This window comes from Ambystoma mexicanum, chromosome 3p (genome assembly GCF_040938575.1).
Source record: "Ambystoma mexicanum isolate Mex_15411 chromosome 3p, UKY_AmexF1_1, whole genome shotgun sequence".
Taxonomy (NCBI): domain Eukaryota; kingdom Metazoa; phylum Chordata; class Amphibia; order Caudata; family Ambystomatidae; genus Ambystoma; species Ambystoma mexicanum.
The window spans coordinates 932658319-932677689 of record NC_090925.1 but is presented as its reverse complement, the minus strand read 5'-3'; the positions used below and the strand labels follow the sequence as shown (position 1 = coordinate 932677689).

At 44.6% G+C, this 19371-nt stretch overlaps 1 protein-coding gene across 1 annotated transcript in view; it reads left to right on the top strand.

Annotated features, from left to right (window-relative positions):
- The window catches only part of LOC138581134 (arf-GAP with SH3 domain, ANK repeat and PH domain-containing protein 1-like), a 1625721-nt gene that overhangs the window by 493738 nt on the left and 1112612 nt on the right, over positions 1-19371 (top strand). The window contains exon 4 of the mRNA XM_069652230.1: positions 343-417. Within this exon, the coding sequence (XP_069508331.1) occupies positions 343-417 (75 nt within the window). The remainder of the gene's footprint in view (positions 1-342; positions 418-19371) is intronic.

Sequence of the window (19371 nt, the reverse complement as noted above, 5' to 3'; positions counted from 1 at the left end):
CACCAACAGGGTCAGACGGGGAACTTCATCACAGAGGCATACTGTCAAATGAATGATATATGGGTCACAACAGCTTCTTCGTGTGATAGACTTCCTAAAGGAATGTGGTGATTGCAATCCCATGTTTAAGTTTAGTCTGAATTTTACACACGTGTGGGCTGTTTTTCTTGTTTTTTTCTGTATTTCTGTCACTCATTTTTCCATATGAGCAGAGTATACTGGCAGCATGTGGTGGGGAAACTTGAGGTCATGGTTCATGTGACTGTAATCCTTGAGGGTGCAGCTTGGGTGGTAATTCTGTTAACCTGGTAACACTCTTTAATGGAATGTTTCTTTTTTTAGTTGCAGAGTATGCATCACAACATTAACTTCTTCCTGGACTCCCTGGTGAAGGGAGATTTGAAAGACGTGAAAGGGGTGAGTTCATTTTGATACTGACATGCTCCGATGAATCAGTGTATGTGTCATCACTTGAATTATGCAGTCCTGTTGTGTTTGAAAATACATGTGCCTTGATATTGTCTTCAGCCTGGTGCAGCATCCATCCATCCATCCATCCAATCCTTTGGATGTCTGTCTGAATTGGTTGCAAGCACACGCTTTGACCACTTGATGGCAGAGTAGTTCAATATATGGCAGCACATTTGTAAGTAGAAGTAGAAACTTCAGTGGATACCCATGAGTCTGGAAGTTCAAACAGACATGGTGCAGGGTCTGCTTGATCTGCGTGTGTTACTCCATGTGCAAATATTCATGCTGTAGTCTAGTCTCTGCACAGTCACATATTGGATCCAATTGCTTCCCCAACTGGATATTTTTCTAGTAAATCAAAGGAGTTGTCTCATTTTATTGCGGTTATAAATGCTCTTCTTCCATACATAGCACGCACTGCTTTGAAGTATCATCTTACATTTCACATAGTGTGCTCTGTGAGCCTCGGTGATAAACGCATGAATTTAATCCATGCTGCAGCCCATCTATTGCCGCTTCTTCATCAGACCAGGCTAGCATTCTTCTCACTAGCTGATCTTTGGACCACAAAGGTTGAGCCTAGATGTTAAAGGAATTTTCTAAAAAGATTTCCTACTTTCAAACAATATGTTCACAAAGTGACAGTATGTCATCAGTTTTCTAGCACTTCCTGAATGGCTTGGAAGGAAGCTCAGGGATGGCGTAATCAGGGCCAATCGGTTCCATGTGATGTCTCCGCAAAAAGCTGTGTGGCAAAAAAGTCGAAGCAAAAAGGCTGTGGTTTGCAGCGACATTATCACTGGGAACCTGCGTGGGACACTCCCGCAACCACTGTTTTAAAATGTTATTTATTTACCATTGTTTCCCCAAGGCGAGCCCCGCTTCCCTTACAAATGGTCACCATACATAATGTCGCCACAGCCTTTTCCTGGCGACCATTTGTGCAGGGGTAATATTACCGGATACCAGCCAATCTACTGACCTGTATCTTTAATGCTTGTGTGGGACCTTAGTAAAGAAGGCAGCCAGTAGATACATTTACACTGGTTGTCGCATGATTTATATTCAGGTAAATTAACTTTTATAAGAAATCTAATACTGAGAATAATTAAATGCATTACGTGCTTGAACAGAGTATTGCACTCATTCTAGATTTTGTTTAATTTATTCATTTGAACAATCCGTAATAGAAAAGGGTGTATGTTTTAAGACAGTGTTGTGCCACATTAACTGCCTCAAATGAACGCAAGTAGGAGCTTCATGGCTTCCCTGTGAGCCAACCATTATAAATAAGGTGCTGTCACAATTTCTGATGGTTCTGCAAAAGGCGGCATAGGTGTGGCACAACGTAATTTATAGTTGAATGCATTGGTTTAGTTAATAAACAGCTTCATTAATCTATGTACCTCAACCGCTGTAGGTACAATGTCCATAAAGCAGTCTTCAATCAGCGGTACTGTTAAAAACATTAATCCGTATTTTCATAGTCCTTGCTGTAAATGCAGGTAAATAAACGGCCATGATGTCTTCACTTTGAAGTGGCATGCTATGCTATTCAATGGCTTAGGTTTGCAGTACTAGTTTGAAGCAAAACAATTATTGTGCATGAAGAATGCAAAAAGAAATATGCACTTAAGCAAAGAGCACTGAAGATTGACCTAGTCCCCTTCACTTCTGGAGATTTGATACTGTGGCATGCAATCTCTACTTTATCACATGAGACAAAACCACTTATCAATATCTTACCAATGTCTGCCTGAAAGTAAGACTGACAGGACCCCGCTGTCTACTCCAACCCGGCCAGTTAAGCATCCTAAGTGTTTTCTAGCGCAAGGAGAAGAATTAAAGCACAATCGGGCGTCCCTCACAGACTAACCCCACAGGCTATTCCCCAAAGACCATACCAGAGTCTCTCTCTAAATCAGACCCTTAATGTTAGGCGGACCATCCCACAGCTATCCATGAACTCACCAAGTGAACAACTGGTCAGCAACTACCGGGTCCCAAGGAAGGAGAAGATTCTGGACGACTTTTTAGAGCTCCAAAACCTGGTGCAGGTTCCGGAATGTCTACCAGTGATTCAGGGGACGCTACCCTATCAAAGAGTCTCCTTAGACAAGCAGTGCGGATCCCAGAAAGGGGAAACCTTTCTTTCCAACCCACTCTCTCAGCAGCAGTGATTGTAAGCTCCAGTATTTTAGGACAGACATGTTTCCCCACCCCTCTTGCCCCCCACAAAGGAAAAAAACGATTATTCACCGGGGGGCAACTTACTAGAGGTTTGCATGTCCCTGGTAATGGCATTCCGAACACCTGGAACCCTGAAACTATTTTCCTGGCAAGGAAGCAGCAGAACTGCAAACCAGCTACAGCCCCTGTACTGAAGACAGAGTGAAATAAACAAAAAATGGCGGAAAGCCTTTCAAAGACTTTCTTCCCTGGCCTGGATTAAGAAACCACTTATCCAATCAATTCAAACGTTTGCTTCAGCCAATGAGAGGATGGTGAGGTCTTTAAAACTGAGGCTGAGAATGCAAGACAGTGTTTCTGGGCTTGGTGCTGAGGAGGGGAGTTTGTTGAAGCTGAAGAGCACCAGATAAGGGTCACCTGTTGAACCCAGAAGAGGGGTGTGCTTCAGTGAGGAAGAGGTAAATCTCTGGAGCCCCAGATAAGTGGTGTGTTCCAACGAGGAAGGGATGAGCCCCTGGAACTCCAGAAGAGGGATGTGCTCCTGTGAGGAAGGGTTGAGCTTCTGGAGCCCCAAAAGAGGGGTGTGCTCCAGTAAGTGGAGAACCCTGTGCTGTGAGCCCAGAAGAGGGGTGTGCTCCAGTGAGAGGGAGCAGTTACCCGTGAGCCCGGAAGAGAGCTATGCCTCCATGAGGAAGAGGAGAGACCCTGGAACCTCAGAATAGGGTTGTGCTCAAGTGAGGGGGAGCAGATCCCTATTAGCCTATTAGAAGAGGGGTAGGCTTCAGAACGGAAGATAAGAGCCCCTTTAATCCTAGAAGTCTGGTGGAAGGGGTGCTCCAGTGAGGCTGAGGAGATGACCTTAAAACCAGAAGAAAGACCCCAGAGGCCGTTGACCCAAATGGAGGAGGGTGATAAGTAGTGAGAGGGAGAGTAAATTGGATCCCCAAAAGAGGGGATATGTAACAGAAGAGGTGGTCCCCTTTGAGACCCACAAGAAGGGCATGCTCAACTGTGGAGGAGGACCTTGTGAGCTCAGTAGTGGGGTGCTCTAGTGAAGGGAGAGCGAGTGTGATACCCGTAAGAGGGGATGTGTAACTGATGCAGAGAGCCGTTGGTCGAAAAAGAGGAAGAAACAGAAATGAGAGCCCCAGTAAAGGGGAGGTCATTTAGGTTTTACTCTTGCTTAATAAAACCCTTTAACGATTTATTTTCTGGTGTCTTTAGTTGTATGTTTCCTCAGCCATGTGACACAGGCCAAATAGCAGAAAATGTTAATGCTGAAAAACGACCTATAATTGCTGTAAAAATGTATTCACAGTGAATACATTACCCACAAGACCGTTCCCCAGTGCTTTTAATTTTTTACTAGCTCCATTGACACATCACTTCTCTGTGTAATTGGTGCACTTCACTGCTTGCATGCAACATGTTCAGCTTGCCAGTAATTTTATATTAGTCATAAATGTGACAGTACTGACTTCATGGACCTGTCAGTGGAGTGTGCCCAAATCCCAAATACCCTCGAAACACCCTCCCAATCCCTGCATACGTATGTGGATGGTGGCGGAGGCAAGGCGGGACGCGGACACTGACAACCTTGTGGATGCTGCAGCTCTGGAGAGCCACCAGCAAAATCCATGGAGCTGGGTGAGAGAACACAGCAGAGGGACACCAGAGCCACAACGGGTGCACCCAGCGCCGCTACATCCAGTGGGCCACCACCGAGGGAAGCAACATGTGTGCATGTGTGCCTCCTCCCAGCAACCACCAGGTTTTTATTTTAACAAGGGCCTGCAGGAAGACCATTTCATGCTAGCACCACTAACCCAACAAGGTTAGTGGTGCTAGTACAGACCTACAAAAGGGCCAAAAGGAGGGACAGCAGTCCCCTAAGAGTCACTGGGCTCTACATGCCCAAAATGTAATTCACCAGAAGGTGCGAGACCCTTATGAAGCCTTCCCCAAGCCTTTCCCATATCACACCCCTTGTAGTAAGTCATTGGTCAGGGTAAGTTGGCCAATCGGGGGAGGGGTGGGCTATATAAGGGCAAGGTGGGAACAGTTTACTCTGGGTTAGTTAGGTGAGTACAGGAGGGTGAAGGAGGACATCTGAGAGACCAGAGGAGGAGAGTGCAGAAGGAGTTTGGAGGTTACTGTAGAGAGGCAGTCTGCAGAGTGGTTGTGTGGTTGTGTGCGAGAGCAAGGAAGGTAGTAGTTGTATTTGAAATAGTGGGTAGTCGGAGGACAGAGGTGAAAGTTGGAAGTTGCTCATAGTAGGATTAGGGAAGCGGTAGTTGTAGTGAGAGTAGCAGCTGTAAAGAGTAGGCTAACGAGAGAGAAGAGGTAGTAAAGTAGTAGTAGAGCAATAGGAGTAACATGAAAGGTGGAGTTATAGTAGCAATGACTGGTAGAATAGTAGAGAGGTGGTAATAGTTAGAAGCAGTAGCAAAGTAGAAGTAGATAGGTAGTTGAAGTATCAGAGAGGTAGTAGTGATAAGGAGACATAGAAGGAGGGAGCAGAAAATAACAGTGCAGAGAGTAGCAGATTGGTAATTGGAGGTAGTGGCACTAGTGGGAGAAGAAGAGGAAAATCGAAGGGTGGAGGTAGTTAAGCAGAGTGTAACATCAGAGGGATAGTAGAGCCGTGGGGAGGAGAACCTATTGGGACAGTGTGGGAAAGGGTGAGACTGTGTATTTGTGGCATGTCAGTGGTACAGAGCGGAGGGCAGCACAATCCCTGTACCCGCCACTAGAATACTAAGCAGGGCTAGGAGAGGGAAACGCAGGAAGGCCGGCATCGTCTCAGGTAGAACATCATTAGCCCTAGAAAGAACAAGAGACAGCAGGGGGCACCTCGCAGTATAACTGACACCCATTATGGACACCCGGACTAGGGAGGAGGGGAAAGTCTGGGGAAGTCAAGTAGGAGAGGGATGACCCTACTGCCATATTCCCCAAGAATCTGATTAACCATAAGGCCTACCCGAGATTCTTTCATCCAAACTATTTGTGTCATCTACAATAAACACCCTTGGACCTACTTTTGGAGACAGAGTGGTTTTTAATAGTGACTCCCTGTCACACAAATCCACGGAGACACACACATTTACCAGTCAAAACATTAGAAAATCGACCACCTACTGCCTTCCTCTCTTACACTCCACATGCCGGCAAAACATGTTCTTGTCAGGATCCAGCTTTATCCTTTTGCTCTGCTCAATGAAAAGGAGTGGGTCCTCATTTTAATAAAGTATATATTGTTCTTTTTTCCTTTCAATTTCATCTTCAAATAACCCCATAAACTGTATTGGCATATGCTTAAAAGCTCAGGGTCTAGGATCCTGCCTTTTTAATTCAGTAAAGTGGCCAGAAACCTGTCCAAATACCTTTTTGGGATAATGATGAATCGTGTCGAAGATTCTACTGAAAATGCAAGCCTTCTTATTGCACCTATCATTCTCATTGACGATAACATCACATCCTCCAACTCCACCAAAAATGTAATCACAATGCTTGGGTTACTTAAACAAAAATGATGCCAACAGTTTGGTATATGCCAGCGTCTTTCACATTGTCTGGAAACAATTTCAACCACAGGACACTAGAGAATTTGCTAGCTTGACTCTACAGGTTCTACTGTCACACTTAGAGTACATCCTGTTCTCCCTATTGCACCCTGCCCCTTTCTGGAAACAAACCCACCCTGCGTCTCTCCTTTCACAATGGAGTTGACTTAAGCAGTAACTCTGACCACCTGCACATTTACCTTCTCAGCTTGTAATGCTCTGGTCATCCTTTAGCTTCACACAATGCAAGATGTATTCTACCCTTTCAGCAACAGCTAACACTTCCTCCAAACTGAGATTGCCTTTGAGCCACAGCTTTTCATTTAGTAAAAAGTTTGAATAGGGTCTCAGTAAGGGCTGTCCCTCTATCTCTCGTCTCCTGTGGGTTTTTTCCTCCCTAGCCCAGGCTTCCCCGAATTCCAAGGTGACCACTAGAGATCCCTAACTCCTAATATCAAGGATCTGGCTGGTTGCTACTGAGGGCTGAAAGGCAATTGCCTCTTTGTGGGAATTTCTAGGTGGATATTGATCTGAGTTCCTACCAAAATGCAAAGAACTTAAGAAGTGCATTTCAAGTACCCAAGTTCAGTCTTTTAGTCTCATTCCCTTGTATTCCTTGCCCTGATGTTTCTCCTTCCTTTCTTCCTTTCTCTCTATTCTACTCTCCTCACTTCTCTTCCATGCACTCTCCTTTCTCTCCCTCTCTGATGTTCTTCCACTACTCTCCTTTTTTCCTAGTACTCTCCCCACTCTACTCCTTTCCTCTTTCCACTCTACTAATCTCCCCTCTACTATTTTCCCTACTCCACTCTACTACTCTACACTCCATTGAACCCCTCCTTCGCTCTGTCAACCTTCTTTCATTCTCACATTTACCTGGTACACTCGCATACACCCCACCCCTTACCTCACATTTAATCTCGGTCACTCTATTCTTACCATACTGTCATGATCACTGCTTCCAAGGAGTCAGGAACAGCCCAACGTCCTTGGAAGCAGGCCCCTAACCGTTATCTTAGGCACCAGCCAGTCCCCACTGGGACCTTTTGGACCTTGTCCTGGCGCCGGTGGCACCAGGCTCATCAAAGCCATCGGTCCCGGCACTGGAAGCGCCGGGCTCATAATATGTATGAAGATGCTTGGGTGTACTTACCTGCAGCAGACCATGCTGCTTACTTACCAGCCACATAGGAATCCTCTGTGAACAGGAACTACTTTCTTACCTGGGTGGGGCAAGCTCCACTCCCTGGATACAACACCGGGACTCTTCTGGAACTGGAACTCTTTTCTTACCTAGGCGGGGCCGTGGAGGAAGACGCCTCATCACTCCAACGCTATTTAAACCACACCCGATTGAACAAACGTGCTTCGCGTTATTCTGCATCTGCAGCAGAACGCTCACCGAGTCTGTTCCAGCCTTTCTTCCTTCCGATCCTGAACCTGCAAGAACAATACTTACCACTCCTGTATCCAGTATTCAGCAGCACCTGCAAAGACAAGAAACAACAGGTTAGCACTGCAACCTTTACACGCAGCGCTTTCCTCAGCTGATCCATCGGCAGCGAACATTTCTTCACGCTGCACCTCTGCCTGTGGAGACAAAAGCATTGTTATTACTTACCGGCACTCCGCGAATTCCGGATTTCTTCAACGCTGCAACCCAGCATCTGAAAGACAAACGAAGAGACATTAGACAGGTATTTACTCACGTCCATCGCGCTCGCCACAGTAGAACGCCTGCAAATACTCCGGCGTTTTCCAGCATCTCTTCAGCACGAACTCACAGCTGCAAGGGAAAAGAGACAGTTAGAGCGCTTGCATTTACTTACGCATTTCCAAGCGCTTCATTCCAAGGCTCTGGCTCCAACTTCGGCTCTCTTCACACCATCTCCTATCTCAAGAGCCCTGCAAGACAAATAGGAAAAAGCATTATACAGAGTCCTGTTCTATAATAACGTGCCCACGCACCTAAGCCCAGTTGCTTGGGGAACTAAGAGCAGAAGTACATGCAGCTCGTCAGGAAACAAACTCTCTAAGAAGAGAGCTGATAATTTCCAAGGAGCGAACAGAGGACCTCGCTAGGCAATTGCTACAAACGCAGGCAGGACAGACACCTTTGCCCGCTCCAGGAGGAAGTTATCCTTCTGCATCATCCTTAAATCCAGTGCAAATCAATCTACCCGGCAATGTGCCCTTGGCTCCGCCCGAACGCTTTTCTGGTGACCCAAAGAAATTCGCAGTGTTCATTAACCAGTGCCGCCTACACTTCTTATGTCGACCAGCTGCCTTCCCAACAGATCAGACCAAGGTGGCTTTCGTGCTTTCTTATCTCAGTGGCAGCGCCGCAGATTGGTCGATCCCTTTAGTCACTCAGGATGATCCGGTTCTGCATGATTTCCAGGCCTTCCAGTCCAGCATGGAGAAACTGTTCGCAAGACATGCACAAGGGCAGGCCTTGGACAATGAACTTCTTTCGTTACGACAGGGTAATCAAGACCTCTTGACTTATATAGCCTCATTCAACAGACTTATAGTGGAAACTCAATGGCCTGAGGATAAGAGAATACCGCTCTTCTACAGAGGCCTGCGTGGAGAGCTCAAGGATGTGTTAGCTCAAGTCGTGAATCCTCCACAAGAATGCTCAGACTATATTGACTTAGTTGTCCAATTGGACCACAGATTACAGAACAGGAAGGCTGATCGTTCCAAATTTGATACCCGAATGTTTTCTAAACCACAGACCTCTACTAGGGGAGCTGACACTGTGGAACCCATGCAAATAGGGGGCATGAAAGGACCTTTAACCCAAAAGGAGCGGGAAAGAAGAAGACAGCTGCAATTATGCCTCTATTGCGGAAACTCGGGGCACTTTCTTCGAGACTGTCCAGTGAAACCAGCTAAGAAGGCTGTAGGAGCCGCAGATACCTGTACCACAAATTCTGAGCAGGGAAACGACCTAGCCCGACAAGTGTAGAGGTCCTCTTGCCGAGCGTTAAAATCTGTCCCGTGACCTCGCATTTCGTGGTGCCTATGGTCCTCATTAGTCCTGAACGTGCGGATCGTTTGCATGCAATTGAAGCTTACATCGACAGCGGAGCAATCGGTAATTATGTGGACCGTGAACTGGTATCAAGGATGAATCTACCTCTTGTCCCTAAGGCAGTAAAAGACGTCATTACTACAGTGGATGGCACTGAGTTAGCCTCCGGACCAGTAACGCACGCCACCCAAGAAGTGACGTTAGTGAGCCAAGATGGACACCGGGAGGAAATAGTGTTCGATGTGATCAAGGCCCCTCAGTTCCAGATCATTCTGGGAATCCCTTGGTTAGAGAATCACAATCCTCAGATCGATTGGCGAGCAAAGACGGTTCAGTTTCCAGAATGTTTTACCACTTGTTATCCTCGGCCTGATGTTTCACTGGCGGCAATCTCTTCTGAGGTTCCCAAATTACCTCCCGAATACCAGGAATTCCAAGACGTCTTTCGGAAGGACCAAGCTAACACCCTGCCTCCTCATAGGTCTTACGACTGTCAAATAGATCTGATACCCGGAACAACTCCTCCTTGCAGTAGGATTTATGCCCTCACCGAGCCAGAGAATCTTCACCTCAGACAATATCTGGACCAATACCTAGCTAACGGGTTTATCCGTCCTTCAAAATCTCCAGCTTCCTCGGCTTTGTTCTTCGTTCCGAAAAAGGAAGGAGACCTTAGGACTTGTATAGATTACCGCGCCCTGAATCAAATCACCGTTAAAAACAGATACCCGTTACCTTTGATCCCTGAATTCCTGGACCAAGTCAAAGACGCATGTATATATACAAAGTTGGATCTCAGAGGAGCCTACCATTTGGTACGAATAAAAGAGGGCGATGAATGGAAGACGGCCTTCCGCACCAAGTATGGGCTGTTTGAATATCAAGTTATGCCCTTTGGACTTTGCAACGCTCCTGCCGCCTTCCAGTATTTTATGAATGATGTCCTTAGAGAACTCATTAATGTGTGTGTTGTTGTCTACATTGATGACATCCTCGTCTATTCATCATCTGAAGAAGAACATCGGAAACACGTTAGAGAGGTCCTCGAGAGATTACGTCAACATAACCTTTTTGCTAAACTCGAAAAATGCGTTTTCAACGTAACTGAAGTTGAGTTCCTGGGATTCATATTGTCACCTAACGGAGTCCATATGGATTCAAAGAAAGTCGATGCAATCATCAAGTGGCCTTCACCAACCTCTGTAAAAGGAGTCCAAAGCATGTTAGGCTTCGCTAACTTTTACCGCAGATTCATCCCTGAATTCTCTCGAATAGTCCAGCCCATCACCGCTCTGTTAAAGAAAAACAAACGTTTTGAGTGGTCTACCGAGGCAGAACAAGCTTTTCAGGACTTAAAGACTAAATTCATTTCTGCACCTGTTCTAAAACATCCTCGCCCAGAACTCCCCTACATCGTAGAAACAGATGCTTCTAGTCTTGCTATGGGGGCAGTTTTATCACAAAGGGATCCGGTCACACACCAATTACATCCTGTAGCCTTTTGGTCCCGCAAATTCTCAGCTCCCGAGATCAACTATTCAATTACAGACAAGGAACTTTTAGCTATCAGATCGGCCTTTAAAGCCTGGCGGCATTATCTTTTGGGAGCCAGACACACAGTCACCGTAATGACTGATCACCGCAACTTACAGTATCTGAAGACAGCCAAAGCTCAGTCTTCCAGGCAGCTTCGCTGGGCTCTGTTTTTGGCTGAGTTTGACTTTATAATTACTTATCGACCAGGCAGTAAAAATGGAAAAGCAGATGCCCTCTCCCGGATGGGAATAGATGAACATTTGACCAATCCAGAACCAATACCCATAATCCCAGAACAAAGGATTTTGGGCTTGGTCAGCGCTCAATCCTTTGAAGACATTAAGACTACAGTCAAATCACTTTTAACTCCGGTCGACTTACAGGACTGGCAATTAAAAGGAAAAGAATTCTCAGTGGATCGAGACCTACCATATTTCCGAGGACGATTGTACTTGCCCAGTGAGAAAATACAAAAACAGGTAATCTCCTGTTATCACGATTCACTAATGGAGGGTCACCCTGGCATAACCAAAACCATGGAAAAGGTCAAAAGACATTTCTGGTGGCCATCATGGAAGAAGGACATTAGAGACTTTGTAATCTCCTGCGGTGTGTGTGCCCAGAATAAGAGTCAGAAGGAGAAACCAGCCGGTCTCTTACACCCACTAGACATCCCTCCCTGTCCATGGCATACCCTGTCCATGGATTTCATCACGGACTTACCTCCATACTCAGGGTATAATACCATTTTAGTAGTCGTGGATCTATTCTCCAAGATGGCTCACTTCATTCCCCTGAAGGGCCTACCTTCAGCTTCAGTATTAGCCCGAGAATTCTTAGAAAACATCGTTCGGTTACACGGTTTCCCCTCGGTTTTGGTCTCCGATAGGGGAAGTCAATTCATCTCTCACTTTTGGCGAAGTTGCTGTCGTTTAGCCCAAATTGATGTGAGACTTTCTACCAGTCACCATCCCCAAACTGACGGACAAACCGAGAGGACAAATCAAACTCTAGAGCAATATCTACGTTGCATGCTCCAACAAACTGAAAACCCTTGGAAGGACATTCTTTGGATCGCTGAATACGCCTATAACAATTCGACTCATTCTGGAACCGGGAAGACTCCCTTCTTCCTATTATACGGACACCATCCTAGAACCTCTAACCTGGATCCTCCCCAAGAATTCGAAACACCTGCTGTGGATCACTTGCACTCGGAGATCACTCGTGCTTTTAAGGAAGCCACTGCCCATCTGCAAAGAGCTAAAGCTCAATTTAAGAAAGGAGCAGATCAGCACCGTAAAGAGGCCCCTCACTACGCAGTGGGAGATCAGGTCTGGTTATCCACTAAGCACCTACCTCTAAAAGGACCCCGCACTTTCATCCCGAGATACCTTGGACCCTATCTTATCTCTACCATAATTAATCCGGTGGCTGTTAAATTGGAATTGCCTTCGCATATGAAAATACATCCAGTATTCCATGTCTCCTTACTAAAACCAGTGCAACCAGGAACCCGATTGACCGAACTCCCGGAACCTGTTTTAGTAGATGGAGAACTTGAGTTCGAAGTAAAGAACATCCTAGACTCCAAAATCTCCAAATCTAAATTATATTACCTGGTTGATTGGAAAGGATACGGCCCCCAGGAAAGGTCTTGGGAACCCTCAGAGCATGTCCACGCACCTCGTCTGGTCAAGAAATTCCATTTGAATCACCCCGACAAGCCAAAACCCCCGGAGAAGACACGCTTGGGAGGGGCCTTGAGGGGGGGTGCTGTCATGATCACTGCTTCCAAGGAGTCAGGAACAGCCCAACGTCCTTGGAAGCAGGCCCCTAACCGTTATCTTAGGCTCCAGCCGGTCCCCACTGGGACCTTTTGGACCTTGTCCTGGCGCCGGGTGGCACCAGGCTCATCAAAGCCATCGGTCCCGGCACTGGAAGCGCCGTGCTCATAATATGTATGAAGATGCTTGGGTGTACTTACCTGCAGCAGACCATGCTGCTTACTTACCAGCCACATAGGAATCCTCTGTGAACAGGAACTACTTTCTTACCTGGGTGGGGCAAGCTCCACTCCCTGGATACAACACCGGGACTCTTCTGGAACTGGAACTCTTTTCTTACCTAGGCGGGGCCGTGGAGGAAGACGCCTCATCACTCCAAGGCTATTTAAACCACACCCGATTGAACAAACGTGCTTCGCGTTATTCTGCATCTGCAGCAGAACGCTCACCGAGTCTGTTCCAGCCTTTCTTCCTTCCGATCCTGAACCTGCAAGAACAATACTTACCACTCCTGTATCCAGTATTCAGCAGCACCTGCAAAGACAAGAAACAACAGGTTAGCACTGCAACCTTTACACGCAGCGCTTTCCTCACCTGATCCATCGGCAGCGAACATTTCTTCACGCTGCACCTCCGCCTGTGAAGACAAAAGCATTGTTATTACTTACCGGCACTCCGCGAATTCCGGATTTCTTCAACGCTGCAACCCAGCATCTGAAAGACAAACGAAGAGACATTAGACAGGTATTTACTCACGTCCATCGCGCTCGCCACAGTAGAACGCCTGCAAATACTCTGGCGTTTTCCAGCATCTCTTCAGCACGAACTCACAGCTGCAAGGGAAAAGAGACAGTTAGAGCGCCTGCATTTACTTACGCATTTCCAAGCGCTTCATTCCAAGGCTCTGGCTCCAACTTCGGCTCTCTTCACACCATCTCCTATCTCAAGAGCCCTGCAAGACAAATAGGAAAAAGCATTATACAGAGTCCTGTTCTATAATAACGTGCCCACGCACCTAAAGACTAAAAGGACTAAAAAGGTGTCCAGAAACTCACCGCTCGTGCAGTTAACGACGGTAGCGATCCTCTGATGTCAAGAGGCCTATGTTTCACCAGTGAAGGAACTGGCAACGGCACCCTGCACCAGACGCAGATGGAGAGTCCAGCATTCACCTATCTAAGGTGAGCACGTTGAACTGGGGGCTCTACGGAGAAGCTAAGAAGAGAGAGAGAGAGAGGGACATTCAACAACCCAGATCATTAACCCCCATATTCTTTCACCTGCAGAAATCTCACTCTTCGAGTTCGACACACAGTGCGAAGAGGTTCGGCCCCAGAAGCAAATCAAGTCCTGCACATCACTTTTCGGGTCACAGACACCTTCCTGCCAAGACCAGCGCCTCCGTGGGAATCAGGTGAGCGTTACACATATACACACTCACACCTAAGTACCACTTTCTCTCACCAACCAATATCTTACTTTACACATGCTCTTTATAATCTTCCTCCATGTTTAACTATATCGTTCTTCTGCTTGATCTCTGTGTAACTCCTTCTCCCTTGACCTCACCTGAACTGTCCACATGTCTGTTTTCTGTTTCTCTTTTTATGTTCCTCTCTTCCGATTAGTCCTGGTGCTCTTCTGAGTCCCTTGCTCAGGTGCTGGCTTGTTCTTTCCCTGGGGTCGTGTCATCCATTTACGAGGCTTAAAAATGCCTCTGAAGCCCTTCCTCATCCTCAATTGCAGATCTTCTAGAGTTCTGCAGTGGGGGCTGCAACAAATATTCATTATTAGAGCTTTTATGTCCGTGTTTTTCAAATGCAGGTTCGCCAAATTTTGGCTAATGTTGGTCTGCTCGAGGTCTGTAATGGTGGCCAGGGAGAAACATGATCACTCCTAAAGTTCCAATGAGCTTTTCTTGGAGCTTCCTGGTTGCCGGGGTGTAGTGTGTATCACTCCGCAATTCTGCTGTTCACTGCTGGCGCTCTCACTGTTGGGGTGTACATTCCCTCCTCTGCCACATGGACTTCTGTGCTATGTAGTCCTGAAAGTGAGGAAAATGAACACTGGCCAGAACAGAGCACAGCAGATATGGCGTGTCAACCTGACAGTTGCAGCCAGGCACAGGTATAAGGAACAAAGACTGGGGCAGGACGGTCTCTGTAAAACACCCTGGTAGGCCTTCTGCCCCAGGTTGAGAGGGGTACCTATTCCCTCTTGACTGGGTCAGGTGCTTCTCCCTGTCCCAACACCCATAGCAACAGTTCCACTGGGTATTAAGTATTTGCTTCTGACAAATGGAAACCACCTTTCTACTACAGGTTTTCAATATCTAGAAGATCCTGCACATGTGTCGAAAATGGGAAGGCAAAATGAAAACCATGGACTCTGTCCCTTCTTTGGCATCCACATTGCTGGCTCTTTGAAGCGTAGGCCCATAATGGCATCAGAAAGCAAGGTTATTACATAGAAAGAACACTACCAGTGGATACTGTACATTTACATTTTCCTGAAATCTTTGCTTTACGGGAATAGAAGTGACTTTCCTTAATCCATTTCACCAATACAATTTGAACAAACTAGTGCTTGAAGGAGGATCATTGGCAATACAAGGCACCATTTAATCAAGTAATCCATTTCTGACAGACACGTGGGTAAGTGATGTTTTTCAGCCCTGCAGTGTCTGGAATCCAATGATTCAATCCACATTGCTTATTTTTAAAATACATGGTATACACAGTAAACAATTATCATGGGGAATATATCCTACATCATTTTGGATCATATTCATGTACGAAAATGTCAACTAGTGGCATTGCTGACCTTGCTATTCATTTTCAAGTTAATGAAGGAATCCATGTGCAGCAAGGTCAGTGCTGCTATCAAGTGGTTATTTACAGAAATGTTTGATTAAATACCTAAAAGGGAACATTCTTTCTAGTGGGGCAGAAATCGGATTAAATCGGATGTTACTGAAATCCAAAAAGCCTGTTTATAATACACCTTTTAGAAGGTGTGAAAAATATGTCTACACTAATAGTAATAAGGCAGAGTTGGCCTTTATTGACACCTACACAAACAGGCACAAAGGTACAATCCAGCCTCTGTTGTTTACCATTAACACCACGACTCTGCACCCAGCCACATATGACAAACTCTGGTGTTCGGTTTAATTCACAGTTGTGTATAGACAAACAAGCCAATGCTGTAGTCTGCACCACACAACACTTGATTAGGCTTTTTAAGAGGATCCATACTTTCCTTTAGAAAATATATGTAAGTAATATAGCCAGAGAAATAATGTGACCAAGACTATTAGAACTTACTAGATGTGGGCGCCATCAATAAAGTAATCTCCTGAGCACACGTTTTACAAAAAGGTTGTGCGAGTTGTCACTAAAGCACCTTTTTTGTGCATGTCATGCCATTTCTGAGAAGCCTTGATTGGCTCCCCAATTAGAGTAGAATTACCTTTAAGGTTGCAAGACTGCAACATTGGGAGCCCTGTCAAGTGCGAACCACATGACAGGGCTGACAAATATCTGTTCCGTAGCTTTCCCTAACAACAAGGAGGCAGGACTTTGTGCTTCTCCTCCCACAGATATATTTTGGTTACAAGATTCGATCTTGGCTCTGTCATTGGAAATAGTCAGTCTGTACAGGTGGCTGACATATGGACAAGCTCCCCATCGAGATGAGTTAAAAAAAATGATGAGATTCAAGAAGCAATCAAAAACCTTTGTTTGGTTTACACTCAGGTCATGACACATTTCATTCTCCTTTTTACCATAATGTTTTGAGCTAAACCATGACATTTGACTTAGGAGTGTTCAATTTGCTGCACCTTAATATCTTCAGGTTATCTGCACTATATACATTTTTATAACGTAACATTAGCTAACATCAAAAGGATGACGAAGTGGCTGCCAAAGAGTTTGTGTTGAAAAGATCTTCCATGTTCTTGAAAAGGTGGACATACCCTTAAATAACTATTTTAATCAGCTTTTGGCAGGTATAGGATTCAAGGCGAAAATGGCCATCCCCTTGTTTCCCTCCTGACCATGCCATTCATCTGGTTAGCAAAACCCCTTCCAGTTTCTCTGTGTTCTTCTGATTCTCATCGCAGCAGGGCAAGTATGTATTGAGCTTTTCATTCTGCATGTCTAAAAGATGTTACAGATTACAACAGAATCATAAATAGCTAGATTGCCCTTTTTGGGTAGTAGCAAGCAAGGGCAGTCAGCTTTGGCTCATCTGCTTGCACAATGCCACATGCACTTTACATCTGAAAAAGTAGTTGAAGATTTTTCAAGAACCATGGATATTAGAGGTGGTTCCTAGAGACTCAAGTTCTTCTAAGTGCTCTAAAAACTCAATCTTTCATTAGAGCTTCGCAATTATGCTAGTATAACAGAGGCACTTGCACAAAATATGGGTCCCTGCTGGCAAGGAAGTTTGCTTAAAAGGTTTGAGGATCACTGCAGACATCGGGAATACCTTGTTCACCATACCAAAGAAGGGTGGAGTGACAAGGTTAGTGCATTTCACAATTTTCTAGTACTGTCACTTCAAATAGGGTGTAACTCGGAGTTCAGGATCTGCACTTACTGCAAAGATGTTTAGGGATACTGTTATGCGGACCCATAAGCTTCTTCATCTGCAAAAGATTCAGACAAAATTGAAGAAGCAAGCATCGGGACTCTAGCATAAGGATGTATAGCCTTGTATTTAGGCAGACATTTGTGACATTCTTGTGCTAGGGAAAATGTTTTTATTCTAGATATGTTAATTCCTCCAATACCATGAATAGGCTTCGCGCTTCACCATTTTCATCAGTATAGTAAGAGGATCACTATGGTGCCATTCACAATCTTTTTTTTTTATTTTTTTTAAGAAGGGTACATTTGTATTTCTAAATTGGAGAAGGTGAGGATTTCTCTCAAGAGATATCGCTACTGTGATAGTTTGCAATATTTTATCTGTTTCTATTGGCATCGTTTTTAAGAAAAACACCCCTTTTCCAATGTTTGCTTCAGAAGTAAAAGATGAGACACATAATTCATTCCTAATGACTGACAAAGAGGTTCTCCTTGGAACAGCCAAACTCGGTCACCAGAATTCTTTCTGAAGCCTATTTAACCATGATCCTAAATCCATTGTTGCAACTTCAAGACAATAGAGAATCACTGGAACAAATGTTTGTTTATACATCATTATTTTAGGCCAAAGGTAACCCCACCCACCCTGTATCCCCTATGTAAGACTTTAATACATGCCGATACAGCCACTCCACTGCAATGTTTAACATCTGTCTTTCCGATGCTGTTTTGTTCAAAACAACTCCTTTCGTGTTCAGGAACTATTTCGAAGGGATACACCTACATTCGCAAACAAAATTGAATGTAGCTTTCTTATTCTGATATTCCATCATGTTACATTTTTTAATTAAGGAAATAGTTAAATGATTATCAGTGGAAAGGGAAACGAGTGCATTTAATGCAGCTTGCAGACCTTTGTGTGGTCAACTAAGTTATTTGCATATGATAACCAAGAAAGTTAAAAGTTCACTATTTTGGGTGATACAAGCTTTGCTTTATTAAGGTATTGAACAAAATGCATCCCTGTTTCAGGCCTCGGTTAGTTTGAAAAAAAAAAGTGTTTAACTATCTTGGGAATCAAACCAAACTTTAAAGCGTGCATTATTGTGTAACCTCAAGGCGCATCTTATCCACCTCAAATTCACTTGTCTGTTATACATTTTCCTTCATAAACATTCCTGGCATACAGTGTCAAAAGCCGATGCAAAATGGTGACCTAGATTTCTTACAAGCCGCCTTAGTAAAAGCCTTTAATAACAAGATATTACGGTTATTTGTGATATTATTAAAGCAAATTTCAGAGTGGTACATTTTACTTTAACCAAAATACCGAAAAAATACCCTTTCTTTAATTTTATTTTTTATGGAGGTCCCCAAAACCCATTGTTTTTCTAGCCTTATAACCCCACCCCAACCTGAACAATTTTAACCCCTTACCCCTCTACACTATATATATTTATGTAATATTTTCAGTATTATGGTTGCAGTGAGATGTACCACTCTGAAATTTGCTTCGGTAAATTAACTGGGTACCGATATTACGTATAGTTGAACATTTATCTCTTAAAAACCCACCTGTCTGCTATTCATTAATTCATATTCAATTCATATTGAATATTCATTAATTCATTCAATAATTCATATTGTATGTAAATATGTGCTCTGTAAAGCGCTTTGGATTAAGGCGCTATATAAATAACACATCATTATCATTCAATAGTTTTTGTTCAAATGCCCAGAGATGTAATTTCTTTTAAGATTAGGGATACAAATATTTTTGTAACGTCATCGATCAGGACAATCTTTTTGTATGAGCGAGGATCTCCTTCTGCACCTTTTTAGGTTGGCCTATTGTGTGTCGCTTGCAACACATATAAGCTGAAACTGTTATGTTAGAGCACAGATAGGGTGAAATGGCTTATGAGGAGGGACAAACAGTTTGTAGATGTTGTTTGGTTATTTGCCCACCAATTGACTGCCCATGGTCATGCTAATCTCTATAGCCGTTCCCACCCAGTGCCTGCTTCTTCCCGCCCAAAACACTTTGCCATAGGAACTCTTGAAGCTTGCTGACAGTGTTTTTTCACAACAGTCTTCTGAGAGTTAATGACTTGATTGGAATTGTAAACCTGCTACTGGTGTAATAAAAAGGTCTTAACCAGGACTGTCTTCAGCCACTCAAT